General features: G+C 40.1%; 1 protein-coding gene and 1 pseudogene across 4 annotated transcripts in view; both read right to left on the reverse strand.

Moving 5' to 3' along the window:
* Positions 1-13,576, reverse strand: part of UBE2V1 (ubiquitin conjugating enzyme E2 V1) — a 33,710-nt gene that overhangs the window by 2,778 nt on the left and 17,356 nt on the right. The window contains exons 2-5 of one of the 4 annotated variants that reach the window (XR_004970150.1): positions 13,418-13,566; positions 13,232-13,283; positions 1,989-2,142; positions 105-230 (exon numbers count right to left, since the gene is read on the reverse strand). Coding sequence is in view for 3 of the 4 variants with exons in the window: in XM_036323834.1 (XP_036179727.1) it covers positions 1,985-2,142; positions 13,232-13,283; positions 13,418-13,566 (359 nt within the window). In the remaining variant the exon portion in view is untranslated. Of the gene's footprint in view, positions 1-104; positions 231-1,977; positions 2,143-13,231; positions 13,284-13,417; positions 13,567-13,576 lie in introns of those variants that run through there. The other 3 variants (XM_036323834.1, XM_036323833.1, XM_036323836.1) reach the window with 3 other exon arrangements.
* Positions 9,367-13,224, reverse strand: LOC118663826 (annotated as a pseudogene).

The raw sequence follows: 13,576 nt of genomic DNA on the forward strand, positions 1-13,576 counted from the left end.
TATACGTTATCATCACATAACCAATGAACACGTGGGATCAGGCCTAAAAGTACAAGGCATTTCTCAATCCTGGGAAACAAGTAGGGGCAGAAAAAACAACTTACCACTCCATTAGAACTATTAACTCCATTCATATTAATTTTTGTTACAAATCTTACAAAGGGGGGTGCTTCTGGGTATTTAGGTCCACATTCTATTTTAAGGCTGTATATTCGGTTTTCATAAATTGTCTGGAAAAGAAGGGTAGAGATGTCAGGCAATTACAGAGAATTCAACAAAAAGGCACACCTTCTGAAAGCCCAATACCCCCGACTGCAGAACAGGTGCATCTGCTTCCATTACGCAGTCTACCTGCTATTTGAAATGTCAGTGGTAACTAGTCCCTACACTAGTGTCTGTGTATTCTGGCCTTGGGAAAAAGTTAGCATCATTACATTTTTTTTTTTTTTAAATCCTCACCCAAGGACATGCTTAGAGAATGGGAGGGGGGTGAGGGACATTGATCAGTTGCCTTCTGTACATGCCCTGAGTGGGGGTTAAACTTGCAATTCAGGTATGTGCCCGACCAGGAATTGAACCGGCAGCCTTTTGATGACTCAACCAACTGAGCCACTCCAGCCAGGAACTAAAGTTTTAAGTTAGTATTATTAAGTCCAATCAGGTGGACCTGTTTTTATGTTAATTTTTCTACTTTGCAGAGCTGCCCTACACTCTGGGGATGGTGTGTTAAGAGTGTTCTCTATTCTGGGAAGCCACACTCTATGTCTATCCACTCTAGGATCATAGCCAATGCATTAAGTGTCAATACGTCCAAAGCACAGAACAGGCATCTCCTCTTTACAGAACTTCAAAAATTAAGCAGAAGATAGGGGTGGGGATGCAGACGGGTACAGATATGAGAGCTGCTTCCCCACTTCATCATCACTCTGGGGCTGTGCACTGCACAAGGGATCTCAGAGGGCAGGTACCAACCCTCCCTTGCTATTTTTACAATGGCCCAAGAGATTACCAGTCTTTAGCATATGTGTGTGTGTTCGGGGGAGGAAGGGGGGACGCCAAGGTCACCAGGCCTGCACAAAAGAATATTCCTTCTTCAAACACCAGCCGTGCTTTTGTTGGGAAACACTGTAAAAATCCAATGCCCCACGTCAATGAACTTTTCACTGCAATGTCTACCCAATAAGCTGTAAAATGTGCTGCCATTGCCAGGTGTTCCTTCTGCCTACAGTACCCTGGCCCCCACCTGAGCTACCCACCTTTAAGACTGTTCAAGCATTACCTAGTCAAACACCTCCCAGTTCAAATATTATATCGGACAGAAGGCTAATCTACAGCGTTCTATCCTATATTAAATCACATTGTCTGGGTCTCGTGAACTATACTCGCTGATGGAGTCAGGACTGACCCTTGCTGCTAATCAAACTTAAAACTATTCTAAGAACATAACTAAGGAAACGGATCTCTTCCGAATGCCATGCTTGACAACACCAAGCATAAGCAAACCCACTTGTAGAGCTGTTTTCAGGAAGAAAGGCCTTTATTGTCCTCTGACAACTGTCATGCCACCTCCTGGTTTAAGGAGATTCTAGGAGCCCTTGTCACTAGACCATCCTGTCACTAGGAGACCATGGGCCTTTCTGCCATTTTTCCTCCCAAATCTTCCCAGGAAATTCAATTTGGTTGGAATAAGCAATTTGTGTAATGTAACATTGAAATGAGAACCATGGCCCAGGAAGAAAGAATAAACAACATGACGCTGCCCGACCGGTGTGGCTCAGTTGTTGAGGGTCATCCCTTAATGGTTCGATGGTTCGATTCCAGGTCAGGGCCCGTGCCTGGGAAGCGGGCTCAATTCCCAGTAGGGGGCAGCCGATTGATGATGCTCTCATCATTGATGTTTCTCTCTCTCTCCCTCTCCCTTCTCAGAAATCAATAAAACATGTTTAAAACAAAACAAAACAACAACAAAAAAATCACATTGTTATCACTTGTGTCTGAAGACCACACTGTGGTGACGTCTCCCCATCAGGTGGCACCCTTGAAGGTACCCTCCTATGGTTCCCTTCTGAGGCACCTGTGCCCTTTCCTCATTGCATGCTGCACAAATAACTGTTTCTTTGTAAACAGCGACATCTAGCGGTCCTTGGAAAAATAAATTAGAAGATGTGATTTAAACCCCTGAAAACACTGTGTCTAAATCAAGCATGTCAAACTTGCGGCCCACAACAAATATTTTTGCGGCCCAGCCAATATAACGCTATGTAAGAAACGTTTTAATAAAAAGTTCGTAACTTAATTTTTACAATATCCTGTTATACTTAATTATTAATAACGAACTACAACATTAATTGCTGATTACTACAAGCATGCTGCATTCATTTCCCTTATGTACCTTACTTGCAGGTGCACCATTTCTCCCCACTAATACTAGCAGCGAATATATTAGCAGCCGATTGCCACATTATTAGTCTTGGACTGACTTGTTTGGTGTGCTCAATTCGGAGAACAAGAAAAATAGAGGTTTATTTGCGTTACACTTATTAATTTGTGCAGTTATTCAGTGCCTGGTAAGTTAATGTTCAAGAAAAAATATTTTTATTAAAATGTTCTATTATTTTATATTGACGATTATTCATTTATTTCAGCCCTCTGTATTCAACATGTCTCTATCAAAATAAACCTATGTTTCTATGAAAACTGAAGCTTTTGTTTTTTTGCGGTCCACATAAACTTTTAAAAAATATATATTTCAAGGACTTGTATAACCAAAGGACACAAGCCACTGGGGGGTAGGGGAAGCCGGGGGGATGTCAAGGGTGGGGGGGAAGGAGACTTATTTAATACTCTTATAATACTTTAAGCAATAAAATAAAATGAAAAGAAAAATAAAGAAAAAGAAAAAGAATATATTTCAGAGAGGAAGGAAGAGGGAGAGATGGAAACATCGATGAGAATCATTGATCAGTTGGCCTCCTGCACGCCCCCTACTGGGGACCAAGCCCTCAACCCAGGCATGTGCCCTTGACTGGAATAGAACCCAGGACCCTTCAGTCCTCAGGCCTACACTCTATCCACTGAGCCAAACCAACCAGGACAGCTCACATAAACTTAAACCTTGTTTATTTAGCCCGTGTTAGCCTTTGAGTTTGACATACTTGGTCTAAATCAGCGGTTCTCAACCTGTGGGTCGCGACCCCTTTGGGGGTCGAACGACCCTTTCACAGGAGTTGCCTAAGACCACAGGAAAACACATATATAATTACATATTGTTTTTGTGATTAATCACTATGCTTTAAGTATGTTCAATTTGTAACAATGAAATTGGGGGTCACCACATCACGAGGAACTGTATTTAAAGGGTTGCGGCATTAGGAAGGTTGAGAACCACTGGTCTAAATACTGGCCTGTCCCTAATAAAAAAAAACTGGAACATTTTAAGATTCAGAAGGTATTGATAATATACCCATAGAAACCCTTCACATCCACTTAAAAGAGACTATATAACGAAACCAAAACTCAAATCTGGATTTCCACCCACCCTCAACCTGTTCCACCATCTGGCAGTTAGTTAAAGCAAAAACTTAGCAGCCATCCATGATTCCCTTTTCCGGTACCCCCTGCCTTCTCATCATCAAAAAATCTCACATCCACCCACTTTCTTCCACCACTGTACCTCATCTGAATCTTCCAAGTCTGATTTTTCTTTAGCTCCCTACAATCTGTTCCCCATACAGCAACCTCACTGACCTTTTAAATCCAGAAACTGTATTTTCAGACTTAGCCTTTCTACTGGCTTCCTAGTTACCCGATAAGAAAACCAAAGTTTCTGAATGGGACCCTGTGCACCTTTGCCTTCCTCTCCTTTTATTTTCTGCCTCCTCGTCCAGGCCCTCTGGCCTCCTTACTCATCAAACGCGTCAAGTTCTCTCTATCTTGGGGCCCTTATACCAGTCCCTCCTCTGCATCTGCAGCTCCCAGGCTCAAGTGAACTTTCCTCTCATAAGTCCTACTGACCGGGGGCCCCCTCTGAAGACTCACACCCAGTCTGGTATCAAGCCTCCCGCATCAAACAGAACAAGGACAGGACCCCAACAGAATTAGTATTCAAATGTTCACTGAATGAATGAATGTTGCCCTTCATATTCATGTAAAATGAGCAGCTTGTTGCCATTAAGGAGTTTCCTCAGAGGAAAAAACCCCACTCAGTAAACATAACAAGTAGGAAGCAAACAGGGACATGATTTCCACAGATTTATGGACACTATAAAAGGTCTACCCTAGCACAGCCTCTACCAGCAACTACACACTAAGTACCTGTTGTCTACATGGGCCCCAGATCTGTCCCTATGTGTATCCTGCATTCAAGCTCAATGGTTTTGCCTGTCATAAAACTCAAAGACAGAATTTCTTACATTAAAAAAGTCCTCAGGGTATGGGCACAAGGTAATTGCCAAAGTCACAAAGTCTTTTAAAATATTTGATACCACATTTTGGAAGCTCTGATGCACTAATATATTAATCTATTGGTATATTTTGTGGCTTATCAGTATTGATAAAATTTCACTGATATCTATTGACAATAATATAAAAATGGTTAAAAAGGTGGGCAGTTTATTAATAGGATTCTGATTATTACACAAATTAAATCTTAATATTACTTTTGACACTATGAAGTCTAATTTTAAAACATCCATGCTATGACTAATTTCTTAGAAAGAAAAAATGAAACACTGAATTCTGACCACTGATGTTCAACTGGAAATTTCATTGGAACACAGTATACTAGTAAAATGGCTCAAGTCAGGTAAACATAGAGACCCCTGAAGGGTCATTAGAAAGCCCAAAGTAAGATTTTTTATAAAAAACAGGGTCCTATAATTTGGATATGAGTTAGAAAATTAATCTTGTGTTTGTGCCCTATCTAGGGGACTCCCCAGATTCTGAACTTGAGCTAGATGAAGAGGTGCTATCTGGTCAGTCTTAAGTGATTCTATATCCTTGGTTCTCCCTCTACCTAGAACCTCTTATTTTATTGTCCCCTCTTTTAGATCAATTTTCCTTTGATTTGGATATATTGAGGTTTGTTGAGAAGGATTTTGGAGAGATTAACAAAGTTCCAAGAGTGAAATTACAGTGTGTTATGTGTGTGTGGGGAAAATTCATCTTATTTTTTCTCTACATAGGGTACAATGCTGTGAAATTCAGTCTTCAACTGATGGCCCTGCAGTTCTCCTAAAACATAGATCTTTGTTTCTTTCTTTAACAAAGTTTAAACTAGTGTTAATAAATTAAAGAGAAACTGCTTGTCTGTCCACTTCAGCTTTGTTTTAAGCCCATTTCATATTGTTGTCTGTGTTGTAATTCATACTTTTGATACCATTTCTGATGTGTAAAATTGGTTGTCTTGCAAATATCTTATAAAGACTTAAATCATAAATAAACTACTGTGGCTGTTAGAAAACAAACAAACAAACAAACAAACAAACAAACCCAACAGGGTTCTGGTTTTCTTCTTTTGTGTGTGAGTGCTCAGGGACCTCCTAAAAAGGTTCCATGGAAAAAAGGAAATGTGCCTGATGGAGAGCTGTTAGAATATTCTGTCTCTGTATGGTACACAGTTCTTAAGATTCGTTATTTGGTCATGAAACAACACTTCCCACGTTGTTGATGTGGCTTGAGCTTCATGGGACAATTTGGCAGTGCCTATCAAAATGTGAACCAGGCATGCTCAGACCAGCAAGAGCATTTCTAGGAATTTCCTACAGGCAGACTCATACTTGTGCACAAAAATGTGAAGCACTGTCTGCAACAGTAAAAACAACTATAAATAATCTCAATGTCTACATGCAAGGGACTAACTATGGCATATTCATATAATAAGATACTTTGTAGCCTCTTCAAAGGCTGAGGCAGTGCACACACACATGCACACAGCCAAGGCAAAGCTGGTGGTATAGCCAGCAAGTTGCAGAGTATGTACAACCTATAAAAACAAACAGATGCCTCCCTCCAATTCTGGGTGTATTTATGGGCACACAGGCTATTTCTCCATTAGGCACAACAGGTCCAGAGCCTAGAGATTACAAGCTTTTCCTGGACCCAAATATATCTATATCTATATCTATATCTATATCTATATCTATATCTATATCTATCTATATCTATATCTATATCTATCTATCTATCTCAACAGAGAGAAATTCTATAAAATATTTGACCAGTACCCCTCAACATTAACAAGGGCAAGAAAAACCTAAAATTGTCACAGTCTCAAGGAGCCCAGGATATGACGACAAAATATAATATAGTATCTTGGGTAGAATTCTGAAACGGAAAATAGACATAAGATAAAGACTAAGAATACCTGAATAAATTATGGACTTTAGTTAATAATAATGTATCAATATTTGTTTACTGGTTCTTACAAATGTACCACATTAGAACATTAATATAAGATACTAACAATAAGGGAAACAGGAGGGAGGTGTATGGGAACTTTCTGTACTACTTTTGCAACTTTTCTGTAAGACTATTATAAATTAAAATTTATTTGAAAAGTATACGGTATGAGTAAAGGGAAACGGCATTGACTTAAAAATATGAAAAGAAAATTAAAAAATCTAAATTAACATATAATAAAATGGTGATACTAGGCCATCTAAACATTATCCGCTTCTCAATTCGAAACTTATATAGTTATTTGCGGCAGTAAGGGGTAAGCCAGGAGAAAAGACACAGCACTAGGATTTTAACAGAGAATTTAATATAGGGAATCAGCTACATCAGTGTCACTGGACTGAAAAAAAACTTTAAAAAGGGAACATGAGCTAACACAGGGGCAATAACTGCAGGGAGCAGGTGGTAACCCTTAAGGTTGGGGGAACAAAGGGAACAGGCTGCAGTTGATGAGACCTAGAGGCTCAGAGGAGTGGTCTCTGGAGCTGAACAAAGAACTCTGAGGAGGGGGCGCTGTGAGGCTGGTGCTGGGAGTGTCCCCCAAAGCTGAGGCTGGAACCCATAGGTGATGCTTGAATGAAGGGCTATTACCAGAGTGGCAGAGACAGAACAGTCCCTTCTCCCTGCCTTTCAGGCCCTCTCCTATGTCCTGAACAGAGAAAGCCAACAGGAAGCAGCTGACAAAGGAAAGATGTAGTTTGTAGTATCCAAAGCAGAGCAGAGAGGTGGGCTTGGAGCTTACTAACCAGCACCTGCACACGCCCTCTACACAGTGACAAGACACCATTTCCATTGTACACAAACTCGCTCTGTCCACCAGTCAGAGTATCCTTCTGAGTGAGCCACAGGACCCATCCAGAGGCCATAGTAATTACTCATTTCTCTCTTCAACCCTAGTGCTACAGGGATATTCTACAACCTGAAGACTAAACTGTCAAGTTAACCACACAATACTAATACAGTACAAAGGAGAAGAGACGTTTGCCCCTTCCCATTTACTTTCTGTTTTTGTCAGTGTCACCCCAGCACGAGCCCCTCCTCTTGGCAGCAAGAGCTGCTTCTGGCCTCTAGCGCACTCCTAACCAGTCCCTCTGGCCTTCTCCAGTGCTGGGTTCTGATGGCCCTAGCCTCCTCCCCTGCCCGCCCAGCCCCAGAGAGTGGCTAATGTTTTCTATAGTGTTACCTTTGTGTTGCCTTTTTGCAGTCCAATATCTATTTGATCAACTTCCTATATTAAATTATCTTTGTTGAAATATCTAGTATGGTTTCTCTTTTCCTGACTGACACAGAGTTAAGGGGAACAAAATGAACTTCTCACTCCATACTCTGTTTTGTTTTTTAAAAATTTGAGAATATATTCATACATCAGATATGTAACTTGAAGCTATTAAAAAAGAGACAGGTCAATATGCACTGATGTGGAATGACATCCATCATTTGTTAAGTTAAAAAAAAAGTTGCAAAACGTTACACAGAGCAAGGTCTCAATTGTATTAAAAAAGATATGTAGCCCTAACCGGTTTGGCTCAGTGGATAGAGCGTCGGCTTGCGGACTCAAGGGTCCCAGGTTCGATTCCGGTCAAGGGCATGTGCCTTGGTTGCGGGCACATCTCCAGTGGGGAGTGTGCAGGAGGCAGCTGATCAATGTTTCTCTCTCATTGATGTTTCTGACTCTCTGTCCCTCTCCCTTCCTCTCTGAAAAAAAATAAATAAAATATATTTTTTTAAAAAAGAGAAAGATATGTAGCTCTAGCCAGTTTGGCTCAATGGAGAGAGCATCAGCCTGCGGACTGAAAGGTCCCGGGTTCGATTCTGGTCAAGGGCACATGCCCGGGTTGTGGGCTGGATCCCCAAGTAGGGGGTGTGCAGGAGGCAGCCTATCAATGATTCTCATCATTGATGTTTCTATCTCTCTCTCCTTCTCCATTCCTCTCTGAAATAAAAATATATTTAAAAAATAAAAATAAAAAAATAAAAAGGATATGTATTTTTTGGGCACTCTCTCTCTCCAGGGAGCACAACCTATGCCATTCTCTTCCCTTTTCCTTCCTCCACAGGCGCATATCCCCTAATCCAGGGGTGGGCAAATTTTTGACTCGAGGGCCACAATGGGTTCTTTTTTTTTTTTTTTTGAGATTGTTCAGCAGAGTAAATAAGCAAGTAAATAAAATCTAAGATCCACAATGGGTTCTTAAACTGGACCGGAGGGCCGGAACAAAAGCATGGATGGAGTGTTTGTGTGAACTAATATAAATTCAAAGTAAACATCATTACATAAAAGGGTACGGTCTTTTTTTTTTTTTTTTAGTTTTATTCATTTCAAACTGGCCGGGTAGTTTGCCCACGGCTGCCCTAATCTCTAAGGGACCTCATGAGACTTGCAATCAGAGCAATGGGCAGCGGCAGCTCGTCCCAGGCTAACCCCCTAAACCTGTCTCTAAGGCCCCCTACCATTTGACTTTCCAGTGAGCCAAAGCAAACCCCGCTTAGGCCCTCCCTTTTTCACTCTCCTATATATATTTTTGCTACAGTCAATAAATTCTTGCTTGCTTTTCTACATTTTGTCTCTTGATTGAAATATTTCCCTTAAGACAAAAAAAGAAAGGCTATGTATTTGTGTACCCACAAAAACAACCAGTTGTCACAACTGGGGGAGGGAGGTGCTGCTGGCATATTGTCCGCGGAGACCATGCTGAACACCCCACAATGTACAGCACAGCTCCACAACAACAAAGAATGATCCAGTCCAGTGCGTCACTGCTGAGGCTGAGAAGCCCTGCTCTGTAACCTGGCTACTGCTAGCACCTCTGTGGTCAGAACTGCACATCTAATGCTGTGAACAGTTAGACATTTGGCTGAATTTTACAAGGGGCACTTGGGTGGATTTGGGTTTGGAGAACTTGCTTTCCCTTTTTTTTTTTTTTTTTTAAAAAAAGCATTCAAATAGCTAACATATAAATAAAGCATACTCAGAGCACAAAAAGATACCAGTATATGGTAAAAAGTAAGTCTCCTTTCCACCCTGGCTCCAGCCAGCCAGATCCCTTTGGAAGAAGGCAAACACTGTCACCAATGTCTTTTATGTGCTTTGTAAGTACTGAAGCACACAAGAGCACAAGTACTGATGTACGACCTGTTCCTCTCCCTCCATGGCCCCCATTCCATGTGGCAGCACATTCTATATACGGCTTTGCACCTCACTTTTTTTCTTTTACTTGTATTAGTATTTATTTTATGCTGAATTTACTCCGGGACCATAATTTTTTGTTTCTTCAGCTTCTTCTGGGATGTCTTCTTCTGTGCAACCTCCTCTTCTGGTTTACAAACAATGTGCTCTTTTTCAGTAAGGATCATCTCAATGTGGCAGGGAGAGCTCATGTATGGGTTAACCCGCCCATGAGCTCTGTACATTTTATGCTGCATCTTGGGAGCTTTTTTCACCTGGATGTGCTCAATGACTAAAGAATCTACATCTAAACCCTTAAGTTCAGCATTGCTGTCTGCATTTTTAAGCACGTGCAGCAAAAATTCAGCACTCTTTTGGGCCACCAACCCTGCGTCGAGCCCCACTGTTCTGCCTGGGCACACCAACCCACTCCACCATTTTAATGACGGAAGGGCACACATTGCTGCTGTAAAGTGACATCCCTCAGATACTTGGTGGCTTTTCAAATATGCATACCCTTCATGGTCTGGGCAGTCTCATGAGTGTTCTTAAAGTGAACATGAAGATTTGAGCCTCTTGATTTGCAAGATTTTGTGGGGTTTTCTGGGTCAAGTGACTAGAAAATTTTCAAAGGTCACCTCTGGCCAATTTGGGGAAGAGGGAGAGCAGTGCACCTCACTTTTTCACTTAAATATCATAGGGATTGTCCCATTTGCAGCACATAAATTTGTTTCATTCATCTGAACAGCTAAACAGCACATAATATGGTCAACTGAAAGACCCTGAGGCAGTTTACAATATTTTGCTACTATTGAAAATGCTGCATGAAATAACTTTGTATACATAGGCTTTTGGGCAATACATTCAAGATAAACTGAGTTAATTCCCAGCAGAATTGCTGGATTATATGGCATACATTTAAAAAAAAATTATTTTTAAATCCTCACCTGAGGATATTTTTTTTATTGATTTTTAGAGAGAGTGGAAGCAAGGGGGAGAGACACAGAGAGAAAAACATCAATGTGAGAGAGAGACATCGATTGGTTCCCTCCCTCGCCCAACCATGGCCAGGAATCGAGCCTGCAACCGAGGTACGTGCCCTTGACCGGAGTCAAACCTGCAACCTTTCAGTCCATGGGCCAACACTCTTAACCATAAGCCAAACTGGCTAGGGCTGCATCTTTTAAATTTTAATGGATTTTCTTTTTAATAATACAATAATAAAAATTTAATAGGGAAATGAGTTACTCAAGTGCTCTATTAGATGCTTTAATAACTGCATATACCTTGTATTCTAATCTTAAAACATACTGGTCACAGGAACCACGCAGAAGCAAATAGTTCCTTTTATGACTTTGCTTTTAACCTTGCAAAGTCAGGGCAACAAAATCATAGGAGTAAAAAGAGAGACAATAACTGAGGATGTAGAGAAATTGAAACTCTATTGTGTTACTGGTGCAAATGTAATAAAATGGTGCAGCCACTTTGAAAAACAGTTTGGGCAGTTCTTTAACATGTTAAACACAGAATTACCATATTATCCAACAATTCCATCCTAGGTATAAAGAGAATCAAAAATATTAGTCCACACAAAAACCTGTGCACAAATGTTCATAGCAGCATTTTTCATGATTGGAAAAATACAAATATCCATCAACTAATTAATGGAAAAACAAATATGGTATATCCATATAATGGAATATTATTCAGTCATAAAAATTTACATGCTATTACATGGATGAACCTTGAAAACATTACAGTAAGTAAAAGGCAGTCATAAAAGATCACATATTATATAATTCCATTTATATGAAACATCTATAACAAATAAATTCATAGAGATAGAAAGTAAATTAGTGATTGTCAAGGGTGAGGAGTGGGGGACAGAATGGGAGTGACTGCCAACAGGGATGGGGTTTATTTCTGGGATAATTAAAATATAATAATAAAAAAAAAAAAACCACTGAACTGGTTTTTTATATTTTAAAGGTGTATTCTATGGTAAGTGAATTCTATATGTAAATTATATCTCAATAAAGCTGTTATTTTTAAAAAAGGATGTATGGAAGGTATCTTGCATACTGAAATTATTTCATGAAAAGTTAGCCCCTTTTGAAAGAGAGAAACTAAAGCTCAAGGTGATCTAAAGTGCTTTAGGTATAACAGAATATTTTCAACAGAACTTAGTGGTTCATTTTATTTGTTTAAGTGTATAATTCAGTGGTATTTAGTGTATTCACAATGTTGTGCACTTGGGTTCACTATTAGGTTGTTAGAACCTGAAAACCAATCTGTTGATTAACAAATCTACTGAACAACTAGCCCATTCTTAGTCATTTCCAGGTGTTCTGGAGATTAAGGAGTAACAGTTCTCATCCTCAAGAAATCTAAACCACTCTTAGAAAGAGATGAAATGTAGTGAAGGGAGCTATCACCATACAATGGACTTTCAGAGACAGCAAGAAAAATGATCTCCATGAAGAAATGAGTTTTCTAGATCAGGTTTTCCCCAGTATTTAACAGGTCCAGAAGATCCTGGTTTTCATAGATTTAAAAAAAGATCAAGAGATGAGTAAAAACGGATTTTTTTAAAAACCTCCAAAACAAAACGATAGTGTTACTAAAATGACTCAGGAAGTTACATTAAGTGGCAAAGTCAGTCATTTGCCATGAGTGTGTGACAGCCCAAGATCAACATTAAATTGTCCTAACACTTTATGAGCAGGACACTTTCTTTTCGGTTGGGGCCACATCCCAGGTGACTTTCTAACACCTGCAGAGGTGGTGCAGAGCCTTACACGCAGAGAAAAGAATGAACATAATCATCCTTAAGCACAAGCAGACACAGGAAAGGCCCAGCTGCATTCAGGCTGAATCTTCTACTGCTTGTCTGAAAATGTACCACATTATGGTATTCTATTTCTTCACTCCTACATCACATTACTACTTAAACTGGATGATACTATACTGGGAACAGAGGAAAACTCAAACTAAAACAGGAGGGACACAATGCAGGAGAGTGGTTAAGAGCACAGGCTCTGGAGTTAGTCCTGTTTTGGGAATTAGCGATGTGACTTTGGGCAAATAACATCTGTGAATCTGTTTCTTCATCTGTAAAACAGAATGCAACTACACAACAGTAGCACCTAACAACAGGTTCTTACAAGAATTAAATGACATTTCTGCGGAGCTTACTATGTGTCATTAATAAAAAAGTTAGCTGATTTTATGAAGACTGGGAACTCTCACAAATCAGAAGGCTCTAAAAGAGAGGTCATTTTCTACCATCTTCTTCTTTGCAAAGGCCTCTGGGCCTAAGAGTGCCTGGAATAGATCAGAGTGGACCAGGCAGGCAATAACCCTTCGTTGAGTGGCCCCCAAAATTAGGATACAGATGCATATTAGAACAATGAATAAAAACCACAACTGTGAAGGCTTTCCAAGGTTCATCTGGACACTGTCTTCAGGTATGTTGGCTACATCTGGAGCCTTTTATCTGATAAACCCGAGTTTGTTCTAAACTACAGCTGAGGGTACAATTACCTCAAACCTCACTGTCTACATTGTCATGTAAATTCACACTATGAGTCTAAACAGGTTTTTGCTTACCATTTAGAGGGATTAAACAGCATCTGAGGAGGTTCAAATATATAAACTGAAACTGGTCAAAAAAGAATAGCCACATTTCAGAAAATATACCATTGGTGAGCTTTTTCCGTGATAAGGTAATATTTTTTAAAAGGAGGCACAGTGAATTTAAGACATTGACATTTATAGCCGTAGCTCGACGCTTACTCTTGGAGGCCCAATTATCATCCCTGTCCATCTTGTAAGTGTCATGTCTTCGTCATCTTCTAGACCCCAGCTAACTGTGCCATCTCCTACTCCTTTCTGGCCTTCTTCGAGTTCTTCCAACAGTCGAAAATTGCGAGGGACTTTTACTCCTAAAATAAA

This window comes from Myotis myotis, unplaced genomic scaffold, assembly GCF_014108235.1.
Source record: "Myotis myotis isolate mMyoMyo1 unplaced genomic scaffold, mMyoMyo1.p scaffold_m19_p_9, whole genome shotgun sequence".
Classification (NCBI taxonomy): Eukaryota; Metazoa; Chordata; class Mammalia; order Chiroptera; family Vespertilionidae; genus Myotis; species Myotis myotis.